The sequence below is a fragment of the Nomascus leucogenys genome, chromosome 17, assembly GCF_006542625.1.
Source record: "Nomascus leucogenys isolate Asia chromosome 17, Asia_NLE_v1, whole genome shotgun sequence".
NCBI classification, from domain to species: Eukaryota; Metazoa; Chordata; class Mammalia; order Primates; family Hylobatidae; genus Nomascus; species Nomascus leucogenys.
In genome coordinates this window covers 9,913,660-9,940,692 of record NC_044397.1, presented here as the reverse complement: position 1 = coordinate 9,940,692, position 27,033 = coordinate 9,913,660, and the positions used below count along the sequence as shown (strand labels likewise).

The following is a 27,033-nucleotide window of genomic DNA, read 5'->3' as shown; positions in this document are numbered from 1 at the left end:
CCAGCCTGGGCAACATAGTGAAAACTTGTCTCTAAAAAAAAAAAAAAAAAAAAAAAAATTGAAAATCAGCTGGGCCGGTGGCACATACCTGTAGTCCCAACTACTCGGGAGGCTGAGGTGGGAGTATTGCCTGAGCCTGAGAGGTCAAGGCTGCAGTGAGCTGCGATCATCCCATTGCACTCTAGCCTGGGCAACAGAGCGAGACTCTGTCTCTAAACAAAACAACACAACAATTTCTTTATCCATTCATACATTCATGGACACTTCAGTTGTTTCCATTATCTTGGCTATTGTGCATAATACTGCAATGAACATGAGAGTGCAGATATCTCTTCCAGATTTTTTTTTTCCTTTGGCTATACACTCAGAAGTGGGAGTGCTGGATTATATGTTCATTCTATTTTTAATGTTTGAGGAACCTTCATACTGTATTCCATATGGCCGTACAAATTTATGTTCCCCCAAAAGGCATGTAAGTGCTCCCTTTTCTCCATATCTTTGCCAGCATTTATCTTCAGGTGTGAGATGACACCTCATTGTGGTTTTGATTTGCATTTCCCTGATGATTAATGATGTTGAGTACATTTTCATATGCTTATTGGCCATCTATATGTCTTCTTTGGGAAAATACCTATTCAAGTCCTTTGCCTATTTTTAATGTTGTTGTTGTTTGCTCTTGAGTTATATGAGTTCTTTATACATTTTGGATATTAACCCCTTATCAGATATACAGTTTACAAACATTTCCTAAGTCCATAGATTGCTTTTGCACTTTGTCTACTATTTCCTTTGCTGTGCAGAAGCTTTTTAGTGTCATATAATCCCACTTTATTTTTGCTTTTGTTGCCTGTGCTTTTGGTGTCATATCCAAAAAAGTCATTGATAAGACCAATGCCAAGGAGATTTCTTCCTGTTTTCTTCTAGGAGTTTTAGAGTTTCATGTCTTATAATGTCTTTAATCTATTTTGAGTTGATTTGTGTGTAAGTTGTAAGATAAGGGTCCAATTTCATTGTTTTGCAAGTGGATATACAGTTTTCCCAAAAAAATTTGCTGAAGAGACTGTCCTTTTCCCATTGTATATTTTTGGCACACATGTCAAAAATTGCCATACATGTGTGGGTTTATTTCTGGACTCTATTCTGTTCTACTGGTCTGTTTTCATACCAATACCATGCTGTTTTGATTACTATAACTTTATAATGTAATTTGAAATCAGGAAGTGTGTGCTTCCAGTTTTGTTCTTTTTTGTCAAGATTGCTTTGGCTATTCAGGGTCTTTTGTGGTTCCGTACAAATGTTAGGATTGTTTTTCATATTTCTGTGGGTAATACAATTTAAAAATTTTGATAAGGATTATACTGAATTTGTAGATTGCTCTGCATAGGTGGGAATTAAGGTAGTACGGTGGGTAGGAAGCTCTAGTCCACATCTGTGTATTCTAGCAATTATATAGGCCCTTGTGGTGATTTTTATGTACTAACTTTATCCTTGCATTCATCTTGTAAGCCAGTTCTTATTGTCCCTTCATCCTAATTTCTTTATGCATTTTTTACATCTCTATCCTATTGTATGAATGTACGCAAACTACCTCAAATGCCATTAGGGTGGATATGAAAATATGGGTGGAAATTTAATACAGACATTAAATGATATTTATAACCACGTTTAAATACAGATATTAAATGATATAACAATTATGACAAGGCAGTTATAAATAACTTTTCTTCCTTAGTAATATATATTTGCTTTCTTTTTTTTTTTTTTTTTTGAGACGGAGTCTCGCTGTCACCCAGGCTGGAGTGCAGTGGCGTGACCTCACTGCAGGCTGCTCACTGCTCACTGCAGGCTCCGCCCCCCGGGTTCACACCATTCTCCTGCCTCAGCCTCCCGAGTAGCTGGGACTACAGGCGCCCGCCACCTCGCCCGGCTAATTTTTTGTATTTTTTAGTAGAGACGGGGTTTCACCGTGTTAACCAGGATGGTCTCAATCTCCTGACCTCATGATCTGCCCGCCTCAGCCTCCCAAAGTGCTGGGATTACAGGCATGAGCCACCGCACCTGGCCAATTTGCTTTTTAAAGTACATCAAAGAGCTGCCATATCTAGGGTTAGTTAGGAAAAAGCAATGGCACCATCCTGGGAGTCCACACCTCTGAAAGATTTTTGATTAGTCTCCATGTTGCAAAGTCCTCCAGTTATTCATGTACATTTTATCCTCTTAGTAGAAGATGAGGGTCTTGTCTTTTCACCCACAAGTTGTGCAGAAGAGTGTAAAGAACATGCTCTGAATGTCAGGAAATGAGGATCCTGGGAGTTTAGCTCTGCAAGTGGTCCTGTAAAGGGCCTTGGACAAGTCATTCAACCACTCTGAGCCTCAGGGACTAACAGCATTAAAATGAACGAAGTGGTTGGAAGGAATTATTCTCTCTTGTCCCCTATAGCCCTATAGGGGTTTTAATTCGAAGACCATCTGTCTACATGGAGTAGAAATGTTTGCCTTTCATTCTCTCCTCATGCTAATTTAAGTTACTTGTCAAACCCAATTCTCTGTACTGGATGCATGATGCCTCCTTACTCTGCCTCTAGGGCACTTTCACTAGTTAACTCTTACTAGGCATTTTATGAAAGTGCTAAATGCCATTGCAGTAATGCAGATGATATCTAAAGGAGGAAAGAAACAATGCAAAACAATCTCCTTGTGCAATACACTTTTATTTTCCTTTTACCTTTGCAGTCATCTTTGAGTAATCGTTGTGTAAACAATAGAATGGAATGAAATTACATTAAATTGTATGCAAATGGCTCTAGAACACCTTAACAATTATGACAAGGCAATTATAAATAACTTTTTTTCCTTAGTAATATATATTTGCTTTTTAAAGTACATTAAAGAGCTGCCATATCTAGGGTTAGCTAGGAAAGAGCAATGGTACCATCCTGGGAGCTCATCTCCCTGAAAGATTAGACTCCAATTTTCAAAATCCTAAGGTTTACTAGTTCCATAATATACAGTCAAGCAGAGGGCTACTTGGGTTGAAAGTATTTATTCTTGAACCTTAACAGCATTTTACCTTTTAGTCATTGCACAAAACCCTTCCAATTTTCACTCCACCTGGGTATTCTGCAAAATTTCAAGTAAAACTCAGATTCTGATATTTTCAAGTTTATCACCTTTAGAATAACAAATCCTATCACTTAAGGAGAGCCAAATCAGAGATGGGTATATAGTTAGCAATCTAACAGAAAGGCAACATTTTACATAGCATTCTAAACGGTCCAATGAAGCAAAACTTAACATATGCCACCTTATATAGAGGAAATTTTAGATCTGAGACTATTCCAGAGTAAAGCAGCCTCAGGCACATTCTTAATGTGAAAGTTTGCAAGGCACCTCCCTCTCCCAAGAGACAGTCAGATTGTAAATTGGTTTTTAGGCAAACAGACTAAAAGAATAAGCATCCAAATTCCTAATTCAGTCATTTCAAAATTTAGAAGTTACAAATACTCCAAAGATAGACCCAAAACTTTTGTTTAAATAACGAGATAAACTGCAAGAAGCATATAATCAAAACCCTTTTTTTCTTATAGCTAAGGTGTGTAATGCATAAATATATGAAAAATAAAATTCACAGTCAGTTTTAAAACTAGAATTCAAGTTTGGCTAATAAATCTTAATTTTATAAGTATATTAATTTCTAAATACAACATAAAAGAGGCAGTATTGTCAGATGTACAATTAAAGTATTATAACAGAAATAACGACAATGAAAGGAGAAATAGGCTTCTGGATAGAAAATTCCTTTTGTTGCCAATAAATAAGACCACCTGAGTGTATTTCAGATTCTTTTCACTTAAGGGATATCCAAATTGATTGCTAAGAATATTAAATAGCTTTTGGAAAAATTAGCAACAGTCGTGCAGCTGTGGCATTTGCTTGTTCTTGTACTGTGGATTGCTAGAGAATAAAGCAGAACTCGGAGTGTTTTAAGTTTTAAAAAATTATTTTTTTATCCCATTTTGTTGAAGCCGGCCTCTTCACAATCTTCTGATTTTGCTAGGAAATGGGAGTGAGGGGGTGGGAGGAAATGGGCAGAAAGAGGGAGGGTTGAAGGGAGTAGGGGTGGGGGTGGGACATGACAGATCAGGGTGACATCAAGGGACATACATCAGCTGACACTCAACTGAGCAAACCCAATCAGCTTCACTTCATCAGGAATCTCCGACCCATCACAGCCAGAAGCCTGAAAAGGGAAAAAGAAAGCCTCAATGCTGGTTTGCTGCTGCTGCTGGTTGTTAAAGTCTTGTTCCTATGATGGCAGATCTAAGCAAAGGCACAGTTGGTATGGGACCATGTGTCCCATTTCTTCCAGAAGAGAGATGCCAGCCACTCTCTTGAATGACAACTGGAAGCTAAGTGTTGTCAGCACTGTGGCCATCATGCTATGAAGTACAGAACAGAGGTGGGAAGGGATTTGTTATCCATTAAAACACCACGCCCAGGCTGGAAGCTTTGGAACAGTCAGTGAAACACCACTGCTAAGAAACCACAAACAAATTTTTCAAAAACTAAATAAAATTATTTTAAATATACTTTCTAACTAAGTCACCTTAGTAATCATTCTGAAAACAACATGAAAATAAGCAGAAGAGATCTAACAGGTCACTCAGGAGTAATTTAGTTTTTACCAAACTCATTTCTTCTCTAAAACTTGCCAGAAAAAAGTCATCACCAAGTACTGCGATGGGCTCATTAGAGAGAACTGCTATATAAATACCAGTGAATAAGTTTTACAGGGAAAGGTATTATAACAATTCTTTTCTATAAAAGAATTTTGTTTGTAATATTTTCAGACATATTAATTGCCTAAAATTGGCCAAAATTATGGTGTGTCAAATACTTTATTTTTCTTACTTCAAAATCAGAAAGAATTGGAAAGAAGCCATTGCCCTGGCCAGGTGTGGTGGCTCACACCTGTAATCCCAGCACTTTGGGAGGCTGAGGCAGGTGGATCATGAGGTCAGGAGATCGAGACCATCCTGGCCAACATGGTGAAACCCCGTCTCTACTAAAATACAAAAAATTAGCCAGGCTTGGTGGCACACACCTGTAGTGCCAGCTACTCGGGAGGCTGAGGGCTGAGGCAGGGGAATCACTTGAACCCGGGAGGCAGAGGTTGCAGTGAGCCGAGATCGCGCCACTGCACTGCAGCCTGGTGACAGAGCGAGACTCAATCTCACAAAAAAAAAAAAAAAAAAGAAGAAGCCATTTCCCTTCAAACCTCTCACTGGTCCTAATTAATAAGTTATTTCATTTTCCTTGTGACCTCTCCCCCTTGCTTGCTTTTAGACACACATGCACACACTCACTCACTCACTCTCTCTCTCTCTCTCTCTCTCTCCCCACCCCCACCTCAGATCACCATTCTAAGCTGCCTCTCATCCTATAGTACATAAATCAGAATTGGACATTACATAAGAACAACAAGGAGGGGAGAAAAAAGTATGATGAATGACTGGGAATGGGCAATTAATTACCAAAGGATCATACAACCCTTTTCAGAGCCTAATTCCTGCTAAATTATTGTCACAACAATTAAGTTTCCCATGGAAAAGTGCCCTTTCCAATCACCACAATTAAGCTGCTTAGCACTGCTTGTATACATTTAGAATATGTACTGTACTGCTTTTTTAACTGTACTGTTCATAGTGTACTGTTTTTTGAACTGTCTGTTCAAAAAAACAGTACAGAAAACCAGCATCAACTCTAGCATTTTCTATTAAATAAGCAGCTAACTATAATGTTTGTACCTTGAATATTTTCAAATGATTATCTTTAAAATAACATTCTATGTAAGTAGTTATGCTTATGTAAAAAAGTCACTAGCCTAAAAGATAAAAATATTAATCAGTATTTAAAGAAAGGAATTTACTTTGTACCTATCCAGTGATATCTCTGGTTTCATTTGACAGATAAAGATATTCAGTGAAGTAAAACTGTCATTGTTTGTGTTGACATGGGCAATGAGGTCTGAAATGCTCTTCTCCTTATCACTTTCAACAAAGTAGTACAGGCATAGAGGGCATTCTGGCTGAGGTATTTCTGGTGGTGTCACACTGACACTATAATATTCACCTTCCCTATCCATTTTCTCCTTGTGTTATCACTGTTTCTTTATCTACCTTACTAAATCATCCCTTCTCTCATGTGTAGCTCTTGTTAACATCATTTACTCAACCCACTGAATAATGGCAGACAATCTGTGTAATTAACAGGCAACTGACAAACACCCAAAGACAAATTACGGCTGCTGGTGGTGACAAAAAGGTCAGATTGCCAAATGTGAAGTACACCAATGTACTTCAAATCTTCATCAGAAATTTGGCAATGTGAATATCAGGAGGTTAAAATGACTAGAATAAAACTACAATATCCAATAGTGGTTGAACTGACTAGAAATGAGAATATTAAATCCTTTCTTGTGAAGAGTAATGGAAATGAGAACTTACTAGAGTAGGTGATAAACCAGTGGTTACGGTGAGAACATCACAGAAGGAGTCTTCACAAAGTCCCTACCCACCCTGGGTCCTCAGTGCCTCCCATAGCTACACTGAAATGTCTGTCTCCTGGCCAGGACCTTTGGCTGTGTTTGCTTCAAGGCGCTCAGCCCTCCTTCCTCTGCTACCTGGGCTCTCACTGCTGAGTCCAGGGCTCTCTCAGCCTGCAAAGCACAAATGAGGGTGATATGCAAATGACTCTGAAATTCAGAGAAAGGAACCAATGACCCTTCAAAACAGCAATGTTCAAACTTTGGGGTCTCAGGATCTCTTGATACTCTTTAAGAATTATTGAGGACTCCAAAAAGTGTCTGCTTATGTGGGTTATATTCGTTAGACTGACTGTCTTAGAAATTAAAACTGAGAGATTTAAAAAGTATTTTAAACATATTATTTGAAATTATGTCAAGATATTAAAGTAATAATACAAACTACATTTAAAAACATAAAATAGGTTTACATAAGTTAATTATACTATCTTAAAACTAAAACATTTTAAAAATATTCCTTTACTAATTCATTAAACTTAACCATAATAAACTCATTACATACAAACATAAATAAAATCTTTATGGAAAATAACCATAGTTCTCCTACCCACTGCAAGGAAACTCAAAGAGTGGCCTGACTTCTACATTTCCTCTTTAATGTCTTGCTTAATAAAAGACAGCTGGATTCTTATACCTACTTCTGTATTCAATCTACTGTTTTATGCTGTCTTCCCTGAAGTACATGAAAAAAAAAATCCAGCCTCATACAAATACGTATGAAAGAGGGAAGAGTATTTTGATAGCTTTCCCATACTTGTAGATATCATTTATTACTGCACTAGAACTTGCCAAGTGGCAATTTCTTTAATTTTAGTCGCAATGTACACTCTGAAACCACAGTATTGAAGTTTTCATACCCCGTTACCTTAAAATCTATCGGTCTACCTTGCACTTTGAGTGGCTCTTTTACCCACGCATGACTTTAAGCATCATTGACTTATGCAGATCTTCTAAATGTTGACATGTTTCATTATACAATATGAACAATTCATTATACAATGTCAACAAATTATATTCATTAATATCACCCATCACCAATCTCATCAGAAAAGTCTTTAAGTACTGGGTTACTGTCAAGCTTACAGTAGCGATACGAGTTTTCCAAAATCCTATTTTTGCTTGAAAGCTTGAATTTATTATCAATAACAAATATCGTCTTATTTATTTATTTATTCATTTATATTTTTTGAGACAGAGTCTCGCTCTGTCACCCAGGCTGGAGTGCAGTGGTGTGATATCAGCTCACTGCAACCTCCGCCTCCCAGGTTCTAGCGATTCTCTTGCCTCAGCCTCCCGAGGAGCTGGGACTACAGGTGCCTGCCACCATGCCCAGCTTTTTTTTTTTTTTTTTTTTTTTTTTTTTTTTTTTTGTATTTTTAGTAGAGATGAGGTTTCACCGTGTTAGCCAGGATGGTCTCGATCTCCTGACCTCGTGATCCACATGCCTCGGCCTCCCAAAGTGCTGGGATTACTGGCATGAGCCACCGCGCCTGGCCATCAGCTTTTTGTTTTTTTTTTTCAGTGTCAGTCTTACTTTCTTCAATTTGAAAAAAAAATGTCTGCCAAATATCCGAGTCTGAATAACCACAATTTGTCAGCTATTCTTTCAAGTAAAAATGATGTTTCATGAAGAAAGAAAAAACATGTAGGTAAGCTCAAACCAAACAATCTCACAAGTGCTCTTCCTGGAGACTGTCAATGTACACCCGTATAATGAAGGAGGGAGTCCCACTTCGCACTAGACACTCGAAAGATGTGTCTTGTAGCTGAAATTCAATAAAGTCAATAATGTTTCCTGCCTTGTTAGGAAAATTCTCAAGTGAAACTGGCTTTGCTTTTTTTACAGTGAGTGACAGTGCCTGGCCCTGAGGAACACAGTGACTATTAGTGCAGTCCGATGTCGCTGCATGTGTGCTGACATTACCAGTTTTACCCACCATGGCTTTACACCAACGTCAACACAGTGGAAAAGGCAAGTCACAAAGAGTTTTGACATCCAGGATCCCCGAGAAGGGTCTCAGGGAAACTCAGAAGTTTCAGGCCCACGCTTTGTGAGCCTCAATTTCAAAGTGAAGGAGAAGTTCAGAACATGCTACCCCAAAATATGCCACTCTTCTATTTCATTGTTTTGCGTTAAAGACACTTTAAAAAACAGCAGCAGATGCAGGAAGGGCCCTCTGACTTTCCTAAAAGCAGGAGTTAAAACTCCCATGTGGAAGGTTTCCTCCCTGCACCTGGAAGAAGAAAGCTATTCTGATCACCAGGGGTGGGGAGCTGAAGCCCCTGACAGACATCTGCACAAACAAACCTTGTTAAACTCATCCTCGTGTTCCTAGTCACTTCTCCACAATGAACCCTCGTCCCAGCCCCCACTGCCTTGCCCCCTTTCATCATTTACTGCTTCGTCCAACTCAATATATGTGCTAAATTCTAACAGCTTCTTTGGATCTTCATTTCTTTATGAGGCCTCTCATGTCATGTAAAACTTAGATTAAATAAATATGTATGCTTTTCTCCTGTTAATCTGTTTTATGTCAGTTTACTTCCAGGCCCAGCCAAAAAACCCTAAGAAGGCAGAGATAACAGTTTGCCTCCCCTACCAAAGGAAAATGTATACATTATCAGGGACCTAGTGTGACAGTGTATGACATCATGCATGCTCTTACTCAGGGTGTATTCTGATTCCTGAACACCCATCTCCTCACCCCTCCTGCCATGACAGCAGGTGTGGCCTGCACCCCATGTAGGAGGTGAAGTTATGCTTACCTGGCGTCACTGAAAAGGAATGCCTCCACCCCAAATGCGGGTGCACTTTGGAATCACTAGGAAAGTCTGAGGTGCCCCCCCGCCCCCACCCATAGAGTCTGAGAACCACTGGTCTATCCCAGTGCTTCCCAGTGTGAAACTACAAGTTTCCTTTAAAGCATTGGTTCTCAAACTTCAGCCTGCATCAGAATCACCTGGAGGGCTTGTTAAAACGGATTCCTGTGTCCCACCTCCCAAGAGATTCTCATTCCTTAGTACTGAGATGGGGTCTTAGAATTTACATTGTAATCCAGTTCCCAAGGGAAGCTGACATTGTCAGTCTGGGGGCCACATGTGGACAGCCACTCTTTCAGGCGGGGATTAGGAGGCACAGAGACGTGGACCTTCTGGAACTGGAAGTTTCCTTGAAGATCTCTGTCTCACTTTTCTACCCCTTCAGTAGGAGGAGAAGGTTAAAACTCTTAGGTAGTTTTTACCCCATTTCAGGCTTGACTTTACCTGCACTTGGCAAAATATTGCCTTAGTCATACAGCCTCCAATTATGCAGAAGCTAAGAACCTCTAAAAATAAGTCCCTTTAGTCACTGTGAAAATGCTTATGAAATTTCTATCTGCAATACATATAATGCTATTAAACTTCAGTAACCAAAATCTATAATGCTTCTGTTAATGTGTACCAATTAGATGTTAATTACATGTTCTCAAAATCTGTATTCTATCTTCAAGGGGAAATTAAGTGTATCTTATTTCATGTTTTTTCTAATGCCATTTCAAAAATTCCACATTGAAAGCCGGAAGATTCACCTACTTACAAAACTGCCAAGTAGTCCATTCAAAAATGGCTTAAAAATAAAGAAATAAAGACCTGTCTCAAGGCTTACAACAATAAAACACTACTAATACATCAAACTCAAGGCACATAATAGTTGAGCTGAAATGCCCTCTATGCCTGAACCACTTTGTTAAAAGGGAAGAGAAGAATCTGACCTCCCAGCCCCTGGCCATACCAACAATGGAAATCCTACTTATTATCTTCCCTGTGGAATGCTTCTCAGGGTTTGCTGAACACTGGAACCACCACGAAGTCCTTTTAATATTCCCAAAGCCCAGGTTGCACCAAGAGCAATTAAATCAGAATATCTGTTGTAGGACCCAGACATTAGGTCCTACAACAGGACCTATTTCACATCTTGGGAACCCGAGGCTCTCTAGGGTTAATTTGCCCAGGATCACACAGTGGAAACTGCAGACTCACCCCTGGTCTAGACTCAAAGCCCATGCTCTCAACAACCATTCATTCCTGGAGGCAGACCCCTGCGGCCTTAGGCATTTAATTTTTTAAAGTGTCCCAGTGCTCCCCTGAGTGAAACCACTGTGCAGGGAGGTAAAGAACCACAGTATCATGACACTGCTGTTCTTTAGACAATTTTCAGGCCCCTGACGTTTTCCTTTACAAAGTAATGAAAGGCACTGAGATTAAAATAATGATAAACAGCTGAGAGATAAAGGGACCATGCGCGGCAGCAGCTTACGAGGAAAAACGCTGCTGAAATACTTTGATCTTTTATTCCTGAATAAAATAATCAAGTTGATGAATGAAGGTAAATACATTTGAATCTCTGCAGTTTATCGGGATGTTAGCGTCCCACACAAGATCAGGCCAAAAACCAGTTCAAATGAGCTCTGTCAAGTGGATCTCAAACCGGCTGGCAGCTGATAGCAACAAAGAAACCCTCCTGGGGCTTAATAAGGGCTGGACAGAAAGTTAAGTGACAGAAATAAGGTCCCTCCTGAGTTTGGTTTTCTTTAACATCTTTAACTATCTTTGGGGAGAATAAGCCATCAATTTCCATTTACTGTGAACACCACACTACTACATTTTCAAGCTGTAATGGGAAGGAAAACATACATGGACTTGTTTCCAAAACTCTGCTGTGCCTGACAGGCCACTATTACTCAATCTGCTGAAGGTACAAAGGAGATTCAGTCTCAGCCAATGTAGATTCAGTCCCAGCCAGTGTAAATGTACCCAGTCATCCAAAATGAGGAATCTACAAAATGACAGAAAACTGTACAACCCTAAGGCTGCAGGGGTCTGCCTCCAAGAATGAATGGCTGTTGAGAGCACGGGCTTTGAGGCTAGACCAGGGTTGAGTCTGCAGATTCCAGACGCAGGATCTGTGTGATCACTGTGGGATCCTGGGCAAATCAACCCCAGAGATCCCGAGGTTCCCGAGATGTGAAATGGGCTTGCTACCAGAGATAATGGTAAAGCAGGAGAGCTGGAGGAGTGGGGGCAGACCAGGCTTCATTAGCCAAGTCCTGGGTGTGCGGTTTACAATAGGGCAGTGGAGACACTGTGTCTACTACATTTTGGGATTGTAGGCAGATTACTCTGGCTACGGCCACAGGGTGGTAAAATGAGCCAAAAGCTGACAAATTGGTGGCAAGAAGATTAGTTTCTGAAGATGAGAGAATCCTGCTTGGGTGCAGGAAATGGAGATGTAGGGAAGAGGACAGAATCCAGAGAGAATTTAAGAAACATATAAGCTGATTAGGAGATGAGGGAGAGTTTTACATTATTCTTATGGTTTACCTAGAGATTGTACAGCGGCTGTTTTCACAAAATCTTTGGTAGTAAGAAAGGGCCAGGGCTACTTTTCCTCTTTCATAATAAAATGAGAAAAGTCCAGCATGAGAGTTTCAGACTCTTATCTCTGTTTGCATATTAGAAATTAGGAAAATGTTCTGAAGGCGGTATTAAAAAAATGAATAAAGGGACATACATTGGCTTGAAATGCTGACACAGGATGCCATTTTCTCATCAATATACTCTCATAAAAAAAAACACACACACACACACACACACACATTAAGAGGCGACAGTGTCATCCCAAACCAGAAGAGGGATTTTCCTATTTGTTAACCTAGCACTCTACATCTGAATAAAATGTTACTTTTTTATCAAAGCAAAAAGAATTCCTTCAGATATATCTTTTCTGTGAAAATCTTTGTGTTTTTCTTTAATCACATAGCCTAGCTATCTAAAATTAGATGGGAAGCAAGACCCAGGAAGTTAATTAGCACCAGGCTCACATTTACTGTAACTAATCATTTAGCATTTTTGGTCACCCACATTTTCCGTTTAATTTCACAAATATAAAAAAGATCATCAATATATGTTGTGCACAGCAAAGTGTTGGTCATCTAGATCTAAAATTGCTTCTGAGATTCTGACCAGCCTTTGATAAAATTAACTTACGATTTTTAAAATGTAACTTAATGTACTGTTTGCTAAAATTTTTTGGAAAATGGTCACTTTTGACTATCTGGACTTCTCTCCATTTCTGACCACCACCATCTTGGTCTCACAGTGACCCCAGAATGTCCAGTACTCTGTATCTCTGTGGCCACCTAGTACTTAAGTTTAAAATCTACTAGTGCAGAATAACTGTTGAAATATCTCCTTTCTACACAAATCTGTTACTGTGATTTGAAATGTGGAAGTAAATTGTTGTGTCTTTGTTCACCAGCCTTTGGTGAGTTGTTCTACAATTGCTTCCAATTACCTAAACCATTTCTACAACAATCAGCCTCTATTTTTAAAAGTTAGAACCACTTGGCTTTTGTCTTAGGAAAGCTTTATTAAGAGTGTTGCTTTGAATTCAGTGTAATTTCGTCTTCATGGTCAAGTTGCAATACAAACCACAAGCAAAATGATCTAGGCTTCAAGATTCTCAAATGGCCACTCTTAGTCAAAGGCGTGATGATAAAAGAAAAAGCTATGCTCATAGAAGAGGAAATTTCCAGTCACAATCAGAAAATGTTCCCTAATGTTGCAGAGTCAAATGTTTCCAAATGCAAAAACTGATTCTAAAAGAAAACAACAACAGCAAAATTACAGAGTAGGTTATTAAACTACATTATTATTCCCTGCTGGCACAGCATGGCAAAATATTACCTCCTTCTTTCCATAACTTTCCACTTACCAACTTAAATGTCAATGTTTTTAAAGCTTTGGGATCATCTACAATCTTCTGTAAATTAGCAGCCACTGTAAAATACAAACATAGAGAGAAAGTGTCCAAGTTATTTCCAATAACACTGGATTTTCACATCAATGACTCAGAAAATTTGACTAATGATGCAATAAACTGCAAAATCATTTTTTATAAACATTGCAAAGTCCATATAAATGACCAAATTACTCTCATACAGATATTTTCTACAACAATTGATATCATTTCAGCAATCTTGTATCTATGCACATCTGAATTAATCACTATATGTCAACTCTGCATTTCTTATAATAAAATCTGAAATTACTTTCTAATGGAAAGTAGAAATGATAGCAGCCCCCAGTGTTTCTGCCACTTGGCTTCTCTAAATATTCATTACTAAGAAATTTATTAGCCAGGAGAGGGCAGTACAAAACAAAGAGGAGAGGTAGTGGGGAGAGAAAAAAAAAAAACAAAACCTTTCTCCGGAAACAGAAGGTCACAGCACATTTGAACCCCTGTCCTATAAATTCACTCAATTCTCTGAACCCATTTTTAACAAGGCAACAAAATACAGTGGATAACCTGTACAACTCAAGCGCATGTTTTAAGGCTTTCAGAGCACAATGATCTGTCAAACCAGGGAAGTGCCACCTTGAATAATACCCAAGTTCGCTGAACAGGGTCAAGCATTAGACTAGAGGCTGTCAGTTTGGAGCTCAGTGCTGCAGATATGTTTTCAGTATTAGCTGGATTCATTGGAGATCTGTCCTTATTCTCCATGGTGTAATGATCTATCTGATACCCCAGTAGAGAAGCCAGCTTTTCCTGCTTACTCCACTGGCTCAGGGTACTGCTAATGAACAGAATTATCAAAAGGTAATGATGATGGAAATTTAAAACTTACTTTTTCCATATCCACACCTGAAGTATAAAGTCCCGAAAGTCAAATAAGGGCTATTGCTTAGGGAAGGAGAAGTTACTGCTGAATAAATTATGGGAGAATGTCCTGTTTGTCATTTTTATTTTTTTATGAGTAAAATTATCTGCTGCTTCAGTAGTTAGGTATTGAAAAGTTATCTGAATTTTAAAAAAAATTTAAGATAAAATAGTACACATGTAAGTATTTTGAGAAAAGTGTTTCAAGTAGAAAATTTTTAAGTAGAAAATAGTAAGAAATCTGTGCAAATCTTAATTTTCTCTAAGGTCGACTGACAACAACCTAGATACATGGATTTTCTGCAGATTAGTTTATTTCATTTAATCCATCAGCTGCAGAGGAGAAAAAAGAAAAATTATGTACTCAATATGGCCTATTTCTCTTTATAAACCATAATTGCAAGCATCATTTTATCTTCATTTGTTGCCCTTTTAATACTTCCATTCTGAGTGATCTGCAGTTTCATTTTTACCAACACTCCTCCCATCCGCCTCCTCTTTTTCTCCTCTTTCTTTTGCCCACATATGCAAGCACACACATATCAGGTACACCCCAGGGCACCAATTCCAAAATAGTTATCATCGCAAAGCTTCCTGTGGCCTTTCAACAGTTTTCTGAACATATTTTAGACACTAAAATCATCAAGTCATTTATGCAAGAAACATTGGCTCATGGAGTGCAAAGCTCTGCTGTAAAATCCTGTCCACCAAAGCCAGTATTTATGATGTCAGGGCATTCTGACTATATGCAAATTACAGCAAATGAACACAGTACCCATTTTCTCAAACACATAAAAGTGTTCTAATAGTTCCTCTGATTTGGGCTGATTTCGTGAGTGGCCATAAATTCTTCGTATAAATTTCAGTCCTTTCATTAGAGTTTCTCGGTTAATGTGGATGATTTACTGTCTTGTTCTGGGTCATCTATTTCCAGTCTGCTCTCTAATGTTCAGTCAAAAGCGGAGCTCTAGCCTACACTAATTCACAATCCTCTCTCCGGTGTGCACGTATATATACGTATATATACAAGGGCCAATTTCCAGGCAATGTGTCAAGCAACTTGGAGACTGAAGGGCAAGATGGAGCTGCCTGCATCTTAAACAATCATCCCAGAAACCATGCTCCTCAGTTGTGAATCTCACACTTCTGGGACATTAAAAATGCAAATTCTGTCTTCAGCTCAAAGCAAAAATAGCAAAACTGGCCACTTACCTGATTACTTATCCCAGCTGCTAGGCTTATTTTCAATTTGGTTGATTCTAATTTGTTGTAAAGTGCTATAAAACACCTTCATTTAACTGACATCACATAAAATTCAGGGTGATGCTAATTTCTTTTCCAGTAGCAATGCTCATTAAAAAGATGGGTGTCACTGTTTCCTCCCATCTCCTGACTGTGCACCTGGATTTCAAAAATAAAAACGCTCCTTACCTGGAACGTGAGCTGAGAAGGAAGGGCTGGATAGGGCTGGCTGTTGCTTTAGAGCTGCCTGAGCCTGTGCCGAGAACACTGACCTTTGTGTTGTAAGACCCTCGAGTTTCTGGAAAATGTGGGGCTTCTGAACCCTGCTTGCTCAGTAGCCACTGACTCATTTCAAATCCCTCTTGGTTTTCCCAAATAAAACTCATGCCGCTTGGTTTCTGCTGCAGACATTGTGCTATCTTCTTTGAACTAGTCCCTCCCTTCCCAGCCCACACTCTCTCTGTCATTTGGGCAAACAGGGACACCAATAATATGCACTGAGGCCCCCAGGGACTGTGGCCCTCAAGCCCTGTCACTAGGGCTTTACCAACGCTCCTCCCACCTGCCTGTCACTACAGGGTATCTTTCTGTGAACAATTAATTTTTTTTCTATTTTTTTGTTTCTCTGTATCATACTTTAGGCTTGAATACCTGTCAGGGCTGGAAGTTTCTATTTACTTTTTTTTTGTTTTGGAGAACATTTGGCCTAAGGTATGGTAAGTATTGTTCTTTATGAAACTGTAATAATATCATTAACAGCCACACAGAAAAGACGCTGATGCTCAGTACTTCCCTGAATCTAAACAGAGAAGGAAATAAGATCATCCTGGGGGTAATCCACTGGAGGCAAGGCAGCAGAGCCGACACTTTTTTGGCAAACTAAGTCAGGCATTCTCCAGACACTGTTTTCTGTATGCATTCCTTGCACTATTCAAATTCTCCACATTTTTTAAAATATAATTTCAACTTTTATTTCAGATTCAAGGGTTCATATGTGGGCTTATTACCTAGGTGTACTGTGTGATGCTGAGGTTTGGGGTATGACTGATCCTGTTACCCAAGTACTGAGCATAGTACTCACTACTTTTTCAACCCTTGCCTCCCTTTCTTCTTCCCCCCTCAAGTAGGCCCTGGTGTCTGTGCCCTTCTTTGTATCCATGTGTACTCAACGTTTAGCTCTCACAAGTCAGAGCATGCGGTATTTGGTTTTCTATCCCTGTGTTAATTCACTTAGGATAACAGCCTCCAGCTGCATCCATGTCGCTGCAAATGTCAAGATTTCGTTCTGTTTCATGGCTGTGTGGTATTCCGTGCTGTATACGCACCACATTTTCTTTACCCAATCCACTGTCGACAGGCACCTGGGTTGATTAGATATCTTTGCTATTGTGGATAGTGCTGTGATGCACATATGCATTCGTGTGTCTTTATGGTAGAACAACTTATTTTCTTTAGGATACACACCAAGTCATGGGATTGCCGGGTTAAATACTAGTTCCGTTTTAAGTTATTTGAGAAGTTATTCGCATTTTGACAGTTAGAAAAATAAGTTATATGACTATTTACAGTCTACGTCTATATTCTGAGTAATTAGTCAAAAGATACACTTTTTCCTGAGATACCAGCTTATTTCACAACAACCCCATGTTCTGGTAACAGTGAGTTAATTCACTTAATTCTAGCTGTTTCCAAACACAAGCTATGGGGAAAAGAGAACCAATGAACACGGAGTCTAATGTACTACTTCCAATAGTAAGAAATTTCTAACATTAGACAAAAGCATGGTCTTGGGTTACCTGACAAGGTGATGACTTCGAAATATTGTTTTATCCAAAGAGACACCCTGAATAGATTGATGCAGAAAGGCAGCATGAGATTGCAAAGAAAGAGACAATCCAAGCTCTAAGTAAGGAGAAAAGGAGATGGTACGAGGGTAGGTTTCTTATGGATACTGCTAGAACACTAATATAAAATTAAAATTTTATTTTAATTAGATTTCTCTGAAATACAGCCACACATACAGAAAACTTACTCAGTTTGGGACAAAATAAAAGATTCACCCCATTATTTTCCCTAAATCTCAAGGCTCTTATCTTCATGGGATGCACTGTAGCACAGTGCCGGGGTTCAAATCCTCCTCCTGCTCACAGCTGTGTGACCTTCCTGAACAAAGTTCACTTAGCCTCCTCTTTGTGACCATGGATTGGTCACAATCCATGCATTGGATTTGTGGCCATGCATTGGTCATTGGTGAAATGAAGATATTAATGGTGCCTCACTGATAGGGTTTGTTTTGAGGATTAATTAACACACATAAAGTGCTTAGAATAATGCTTGATGTATAGCAAGTGGTTAATAAATTATTCCTCTCTGCCCTGGACAACTGCAATATCTTATCTGGTTTCCTTGCCTTCGGTCTTACCTCCTCCGAGCCCTCTTTCTCATACTCACCAGAGTTACTGGATAACCTAGACTGAGAATCGGAGTGTGTTACCTCCTTGAGCAATGCTGTTTAACTGTTCCCATTAACTTCGGGATAAAGTCCACATTTTTAACATGGTCAATGAGGCCCTCCATGGTCTGGCCTCGGCCAACCATTCCAGCTTATCTTCTGCCATTTCCTACCCTGAATCCTCCCAGCAAAGGTTCTGTAACTCCATTCTCCTCCAGCTCTCTACCCCTACTCTTATCATCGTGTACTGAAATAATCTGTCACAGATCTGATTTCCCCGCTAGATTCAAACTCCGAAAACCCAGAAAAAATCTTATTCATCTCTGTAAAACATTCATCTTTGAAATATATCCACATATGCAGAAACTGATGACTTCTCACCACCTCCGCTGCTGCTCCCCAAGTGAGGCTACCACCAACTCGCCACTAGACTCGTCCAGTAGCCTGTGGTCTCACTGCTTCCACCCTGGTCCCTCAGTGGCCCAGCCTTCACCCAGAGGGCAGGGGAGACTTCTAACATGTAGGCAGACCATGTTACTTATCTATTCAAAACCCTCTGTTGGCCTTCCAGCTCAGAGTAAAGCCATGGTCTCTACAATGGTCTACCAAGCCCATCTGATCAGGCCTCCCACTCCTTCTCTCCTCTCATCCCTCACCACTCTCTCCCTTGCTGCTCCTGCTCCAGCCACACAGCCTCCATGCTGACCCTGGAGCATTCCCGGCAGGGCCTCACCCAGAACCTCTGTACCTGCCATTCCCTCTCCCAGGAATGTTCTTCCTCCACAACTCCATGACTGCCTCCCTCCCTTTCTTTCAGTTTCTGCTCAAATGTCCGTGGCTACCCTACTAACAACCCCACCATCCCCCCTCACTCTCTCGTTACCCAGAATTTTTCTTTCTCATAGCACTTATCACCACCTGATGTGCTATATATTTATACATTATTTTTGGATGTGGCCCTTTACCAACTCCACATACCCAGAAAATGAGCTCCAATGAATACAGGAACTGTTTTGTTCACTACTATGTTCCCAGTGCCTGATACAGATGGAATCAATCTGTGTTGAATACATGAATAAATGGAAAAATGAATCTTTGTGATATAAGTGCCCAGCACAATGTCTAGTACACCGTATTTGGTAAATATCCTCAAGGCCCTCTCCCCAGACACAAGCTCACAAAAGTCTGCATACAATTTAGAGGATTCTAAGACACTAAGAACCCCAAATTGAGACTCTCTGAAAGAAGAATTATTCCTGTTTTGGAAAGTTTCTACAAACGTTTGTCTCCTAAGCAATAATCCTATTCGTTTGCGCTGTTAAAGCAAAGTAAATATGGCCTGAGAAAGACTCCGTACTTCTGTATTTGAGTCCTTGTGGATGAACTGCAACCTAACTTAATAAGTAGACAAGATTGAAAACCTAACTTAGGAGTATGCGCCTGTACCAAGCTCAATCTCAGCAGCCATACTTCAACCAGTCATACACTGCTGAGTGTTCAAACTGTGTTCAAATAAGGCAAATGCTGAGCTGTGGCCAATCCAGTTGTTTCTGTACCTCACTTCTGATTTCTATATGTTACTTTATTTTTTTTTTTTTGTCCATAAATTTGTCTGACCATAAGGCACCCCTGGAGTCTCTCTAAATCTGCTGTGATTCTAGGAGCTGCCCAATTTGCGAATCATTCATTGCTCAGTTAAAGTCCTTTAAATTTAATTTGGCTGAAGTTTTTCTTTTGACAGATAGTGTCAGAAGTGGGATCTGAAGAAGAGCTTCTAATGACCCCCAGGAGCACTGAGTGAACATGCAAGGTAACTGCAGGACCCACTTGTATCCACTGATCTCTTGGAGCGGCTGGAGATCGTGGCTAAGTTCTCTCTGATTTTGGAGGTCCAGTGGATTTGTGTTTTGAGCTCTCTGAGTTTCTTTGAGCAAATTTCTGATCCAAACTCGGTTTGGAAGTCGTGACACAAACTGGACTGGGTCCAGGAATGGATTTAATCTGGTAACTAACTGGCCTGGATCCAGTTAGAGGCCTCTTACATCTGACTAGGTCAGAAAGAAACTGGTAGCAAATGATAATATTGTAGGGGTGTAAAATTTGGTTTTTAAAAATTTGTGGGGATTTTTGTGTTCTACCCCTTTGTTTCATTTTTCTTGTGCACGTAGGTAGGAAAAAAATTATTAGCTAAGTTAATCAAGGGAACCCGAGAGGAAAGCCAATATTTTAGGTGAAAATGAGATCCTTAATTTCTGAAAAACTGAGTTCCTTCATGCTTATACATTAGGTACAGAAAGCAGTGGAGTCTTACAGAAATGGCTAACTCTTACTAAAGGTAACTTACTGTGGAATGTTCTGAATAAGCAACAATGCACGGAAGTGCATTTAAAAATGAAAAATTAAATCTGCGAATCTTTCAGCTTAGTTACTATCCCAATACAAAGGAAAAAGACTGCAGCACCAATTGGCTGACTTTGGATAAGTAATGGGGTACATTTTACTTGAGTAAAGGATGGGATAGGGTTAGAGGCCCTCCCCTCAGTAAAGTCCCTCTCAGTTAAAAATGGATTAAACATGACACGGCCCCACCAGGGGCAAGTTTGAGCCTTGCCAGTTCAATGCTGAGTGGCTGATGTCTGTGTTTTGTCTCATGTATTTTACTCTGGCCAGAACAAAAAGTGTTAATTGGGTTACCCCATGCAACCCCTTGGGCAGCAACTTGCAAAATTGAGAGGCTTTTTGCCTGTGGTTGATGAAACAAACAAACATAAAAAGATGATTTTCCTTTATGATGTGGCTTGGCCCCAGGGCTACAGTGTGGCAAGCAGAGTCACTAGGGCTGCTAAGGGAAAGGGAATCCAGAAGCCTGGCATGATGGCAATAGGGTAAGAATTTCTTACCCCTCAGACTCTGGCCTCTCTCTGTGCAAACTGGTTTAATGAGTGGTAAAAGTCACTGTTTATCTCTCTTGTAAAGTTTTAATTACCACAAAAAAAGAATTCTGAGGCTGATCTTGAGCTATAGTAAATCTGGTGTGTTTTGTGTGTCTTTCTGCATTGTTCTGCCATAAAGAGGGGTATCTTAGGATAAAACATGTGCCTAGGACCCCATAAGCCTGCTGATGAAGACGGCCAGCAAACTGGTCAGTTAGGTTCTTGGGAGCTTGACCTTGTAACCATGTGGCCTTGCTTTCTCTTTTCATAATGGCAGCCCAGGTTCAGGGCTCAATTCCTGGCTTCAGGAATGAGTACTTTCTGGTATGATAACTGTGTGGCCTTTACCATTTGTTGATTCTCTTCCCCTCCACAAACCATCTTAAATTTTCCTTTTTCTGAACACAGAAATATTGGCCATTTGGCTGGCCAGGGTTGGGTAATAAAAGATTTAAAAGGGCTTTTTGTAAAAAAGTGCTATAGTTGAAAGTCAGCTTAATAAAAAGTAGATATTCAAGCTTTAACAGCCTGGGACTCCTTGGGTAAAACAGGAGGTGCCAGAGACCACATTTGGAAAAAAATCTGTTTTCCTCATGGAACCCCAGGAATTAGATATGGATAAATCTCCCTCAAAATCTAAGGCTCTGGTCTTTTTGGGATCCAAGATCTAGTATAAAAATAAGACCCTTAATTTTTGGGCAGCTGTTTTGCCTTCCAGCTGTGCCTACTTATTAGGCCCTAGAAACTGCATGCTTTCCTGGCCCTGTTCTTCCAAAAACTCCACCCTAAAGCCAGTAATCCAATTTAAAAAATTAAAAACTGGCAAATAAAAAATTTGTCTGTGTAGTTATATGTGTTATGTGTGTAATGTTTATATAAAAGAGCTCTAATTAATTGGCTTTCAGAAAAATAAGTGCTTAAATATTTTGTCAGAAAAGTAAAAACTGTACTGTCTTAGTTCATGTAACTTTAGTAATCTTTGGGAAATAAAAACAGCTTTAAAGATTATTGGTAAAATAAAGACATTTGGACTAAATTAGGCCAGTCAGATATGAGGTTTGCTAAATGCTTTAAGGTCATAAACTGCTTCTTAGGCTTTTGAAAACTGTTCAGTTTACCTATTTTGGAGCATTAGATTCTAGATAAGGCCTGAGGACATTCGTAATTAGCCATGCCCCCTAGCTATGCAAAGAAGGTTATAAAGAAAATGGATTTTATACCAGAAAGGATTTTGTATAGTAAATTCTTGTCCTAAAGTAAAATAACTGGCTGTTTAAATTAAACAGGGATGTTCAGGACAAGTCAAGAAGTCCAAACATGGTCTGTGTAAGTAGTGAAAAGATTTGTGAAAGAAAATTTATGCATCAAAAGTAAATGTTGCTGAGTTACCATTATAACATATGATTGAGACTACTGAAAAAATAGTTTTACATGCAAGGTGTGTGAGGAGAATGAAATTCGTTTGTGGTAAAAGATTGTAAGATGGTATAGGAATGTAAATTTTTGCCTAATTTAGAGGGTTAAAGGATTGTTTTAAATTAAGTAAGAATAAGCTAAAGGTTTGAACAGTTATGGAAGGTCTGCAAAAATTAATCATGTAAAAAAATTCTGTGTGTGAATATACTGACTAAATTTAAAGGTGTATTTAAACTGAACACTGAAATAAAAGCACAAACAGGATTTTCTTAAAGCACTAATATGCTCTTTAACAAAAATTTGTAAAGGGTTATAAAAGGTTTATAAGAATCTCACCTTATGGTTAAACTGATTAAGATTGGAAAGATTTGTCTACAAGGTTTTATTAAAAATTGGGGTGGACATTAATAGTACACTAATGCAAGGGTGAAATTTGGCTTTCTCTCTTAAACAAATTTTCATGTAATATTAAAAGATAATAAAAGATTTTTGTTTGCCTTTTGAATAAAATACTGACAAAAAAAGAAGGCAAAGACAAGAGACAGACTGTTTGAAAAGCTAAGTCTTCCCTCTATCAATGAGTAAAGGTTTTCGCCTTTAAAAAATTTTGAGTCATCATTTTGGCTAAATGAATGACTTATGGTAACCTGGAATTCTATTTCATAATACCAAGTGTTTTAAACCTTTAATATATTTGGTAGCCTTTTCAAAATCAAATTTCAGCTTCAAAATGGTCTTTTCTGACCTCTAACTTTGAGATGCTACAGAGGGCCCCTGAAGCATCTAAAAGAAAGGCAAGCAATTATTTAACATGTTTAGTAGGAAGCATTGTCAGAAATAAAAAAGTTTAATCTTCTTCAGGTTATATTTTAGTGAACGATATTAATATATGTTCCAAAATTGTATGAGATTTCTAAAATTCTAATATGTCTGAGTATATGCTATCAATCATAATTATGGTTATTATGTTGTTATTGTAGACCATAGAAATAACTAAATTTGTCAATTGTGTTTTTAACTGTAACTATTTAAAGTCATTTCCATGGTTAAGTGCTTAATGCTCATGCAGTTTCTGAAAACTTCACAAGCATGCAAAATGCTAGAGTACAGTGTCTTTTAGGAGATTCACAAAAGGATGGAAAGGACCCTAAAAGCACTCTTGAATACAGGTTTCTAATAACTTTAGAATCACATCATTCAAATTGGGTAAGAATTCCTGGAATTTTAATGAAAAGACTGACTGGGTTATACAACTGCTAACTGAAGTAGAACAAAAATTGATTTTCATACCAAATCAGCTGATATTGGCATTGTTTACATATACAATTTGAATGAACTCCATGGTCTAAGTCAAATTACCTATGATAACCCATCAGTTATCAGTGCTATGCACCTAATTTGGAGAAACAACTGGTATTCAAAAGTTAATATGTCTAATGATAATTAAGCATGGACTCATGGAGAACCATGATGGCCACCTTGTCCTTCCTGAATCTTTAAAGCTTTTGTTATTAAAAATTCTGCATTTGGCCGGGCGCGGTGGCTCACGCTTGTAATCCCAGCACTTTGGGAGGCCGAGGCCGGCGGATCACGAGGTCAGGAGATCGAAACCACGGTGAAACCCCGTCTCTACTAAAAAAAATACAAAAAATTAGCCGGGCGTGGTGGCGGGCGCCTGTAGTCGCAGCTACTTGGCGAGGCTGAGGCAGGAGAATGGCGTGAACCCGGGAGGTGGAGCTTGCAGTGAGCCGAGATCGCGCCACTGCACTCCAGCCTGGGTGACAGAGCAAGACTCCGTCTCATAAAAAAAAAAAAAATAATAAAAAAAAAAAGTTCTGCATTTTATGACTCATCATGGAAAAGACAAAATGCAAATAAATTACAATTGGTTCACCTCAATTGAGTATTTGGTATCATATCCTAGGCAAACATGATTTCAAAGACTGACCATTTTCACTCAGTTTTTTTCAGGGATGAGAGTCTAGGCCACCCCAACTACATAACCCACTGAGACTAGCAGAGGAAATCTACAATAGAATGAGGATGATGGGGATGAGGAGTATCAGAGAGGCCTCAAGACCAGATGTAAGGACTATAACTCACATTATTAACCTTCCCTCTTACAATTTCCCCCCAGGAAAAGAGATCAACCAATCCAGAAGAACCATTCCCAGGTAGATCCAAGTAATGCAAAAGGTGGACTGTAGTGGATACTGTGGTGTGCTGCCCAGATCTTCTCTTCAGGAATAAGGCAACTATTCTGCCATCTGCTGGCATTATTGGTGGCTGGTAACCATCAGTTTAGTTCTTCTTTGGGAATTCTCCATGACCACAGAAAGCTGTCTTAGCCAAGGTCATGCCCTCTCTTCAAAGGACTGGTCATGATAGTGAAAAGGCCCCATCGCCTCAAGGCAGGACAACGCTAAGGGTCATCTCAGCTTCATTCCTCCTTTGCTGAAGGAGGCATTTGATGCAGTTCAAACACAATTACTCTATCTGCCAAATTCTGCTTCCTTTATTCCCTCACAGATACTGATCTTAAAAGCACTCCTCAAAAAACTATCTGCATACAAATCTATGGCTCTCAAAATTTTTCCTCGGAAACCCTAAGACTCTGCCTATAGGGAAGGACACAGTATGGTCACCTTAGAAGATATTTCTCATGATCAAATTTGTAAAAGTGCAAATAACAATTAAAGGAAGTGAGTATACTACATGCAATTTTCCCTGGGATTTCACTTAGAATTAGAATTCTGGATAGTGAGAAAAAACAGTAGTTAGAAAAAATTCTAAAACTGCCTTTCCAAAAATTAAGAGGAAGATCTGATCTAGTCAACCCCTCCTCTTGCCTTTAGCTTTCAAGCTGCCTTAATTTTTTCTGGGCTTAGGCCAGCTAACTTTGGAAGATAGTTAGGTTATATTAATAGTTTAAATGATAACAGGCCTTCTCAAAAGCTCAATCACCTTTGTAAAACTAATGAGAGACCACCAGGCTAGGGGGAGGAGAGGAGCCTGAATTCTGGTAAGGTGCAGAAATAAATGATTGCCAGCCATGCCTGTAGATAACATCACTACTGTAGGTTGGCCTTTTGAGATTTTCAGGTTTTTTGCATGTCTGACACCCATGGCTCCACCTGGACCAGCTAACCTCTGCTCCTATGGCCCCACTCCGAAGCAAGTGAGCTCAAGAGGACAGCTTTGACCCCCTATGATTTTATCTCTGCCCAAACCAATCAGCAGCAAGCACCCATTTCTACCCACTCACATCCCTTCCTCCAAACTGCCTTTGAAAAACCCCTAGCTTACAGGCCTTCAGAGAGACTGGTTTGAGTAATAACTCCTTCTCCCGTGTGGCATGGCCAGCCTCATGTCAATTAAACCTTTTTTTTTTTTTTTTTTTTTTTTTTTTTACTGCAATGCTGTGGTCTTTATTTGTGCAGTGGGCAGGAAGAACCCATTGGGATGGTTACAATTCTAGGAATGTTACAGGTATTATAGATATGCAGACTTTCAGACTAAAATGTCAAACAGACTTGAGTATTAGTATTATTTACATATAGAAGGGATGTATGAGAAATAAAGAAAACATAGAAATACACCTGCCATTCTTCTTACAGTTCAGGTAAATTCCAGTTTATTAGTATTATTTGGTCCTAGTCCAAATGTCTGATTCAGTTTGGCATAACAAAACTGGCTGATACTGAATCTGTCCTTTAAAACATTACCATAAAATTGGTATTTTGATCCTGAATTTCCTTTAATGTGTTTAAGGTACAGTTTTATGAACTGACAGTGTGGTAATGGGAAGTGTCCAATAATATTATGTTATTATTGCTCATTTTGAAAGCAATGAAATGGTGTAATCAATAAAACTGTATCCTCATTTAGCTTACAGAGGTGATGTACTGGTAAGCTTATAGTTTAATTCCCCTTCAGAATGAGGATGAAGAAAGTAGAAATAAAAATACTGTATGAAAAATGGCTAAACTTGAAACAAAGTCATGTTTACCAGGAATACCCAAAATTCATCTGAGTTGAAGGTAAGAATTAATTTACTTGCTTCGGAAAAAAAAACACACACACAAAAAAACAAAGGGGATTGTTGAGTGGCAGCCACTGCTGTTGAAAAGTACTTTGTTTCTTTGAAAATGATTAATAATTCTATAGGTGTCTTAACCAGGGGTTTTCAGCCTTGGAATCCTCTGAATTGTAGGCAAAACTTTGTGTGCACATTTCTGGGGAGAGGGTGTACGGCTGTAACTGCCCAGTGGGTTCACCTTGGCCACTGCCTAGACAGAGCCAACTTATCAAGACCAGGGGAATTGCAATGGAGAAAAGGTAATTCACAGAGTTGGCTGTCTGGGAGACTGGAGTTTTATTATCACTCAAATCAGTCTCCTACAGCATTTGGGGTTGGAGTTTTTAAGGATAATTCTGAGGATGGGGCTTGGGAAGTCAGGAGTGCTGACTGGTTGGTTTGGAGATGGAATCATTGGGGGTTGAAGTGAAGTTGCTGTCTTCTGTTCCTGGGTGGGATCACAGAACTTGTTGAGCCAGATTACTAGTCTGGGTGATGCCGGCAGGTGCACTGAGTGCAGGGTCTGCAAAATATCTCAAGCACTGATCTTAGGTTTCACAATAGTGATGTTATTCCCAAGCAATTTGGGGTGGTTCAGACTCTTGG

The 27,033-nt window shown here is 39.3% G+C and overlaps 1 protein-coding gene across 2 annotated transcripts in view; it reads right to left on the bottom strand.

The window, feature by feature from the left end:
- Positions 1-2,690: 2,690 nt before the first annotated feature.
- STK39 (serine/threonine kinase 39) overlaps positions 2,691-27,033 on the bottom strand; it is a 295,573-nt gene continuing 271,230 nt past the window's right edge. For both annotated transcript variants that reach the window (XM_030795816.1, XM_030795817.1), the window contains 2 exons: positions 13,359-13,423; positions 2,691-4,240 (listed from right to left, as the gene is read on the bottom strand). In XM_030795816.1, the coding sequence (XP_030651676.1) occupies positions 4,166-4,240; positions 13,359-13,423 (140 nt within the window). In that variant the 3' untranslated portion in view covers positions 2,691-4,165. The remainder of the gene's footprint in view (positions 4,241-13,358; positions 13,424-27,033) is intronic.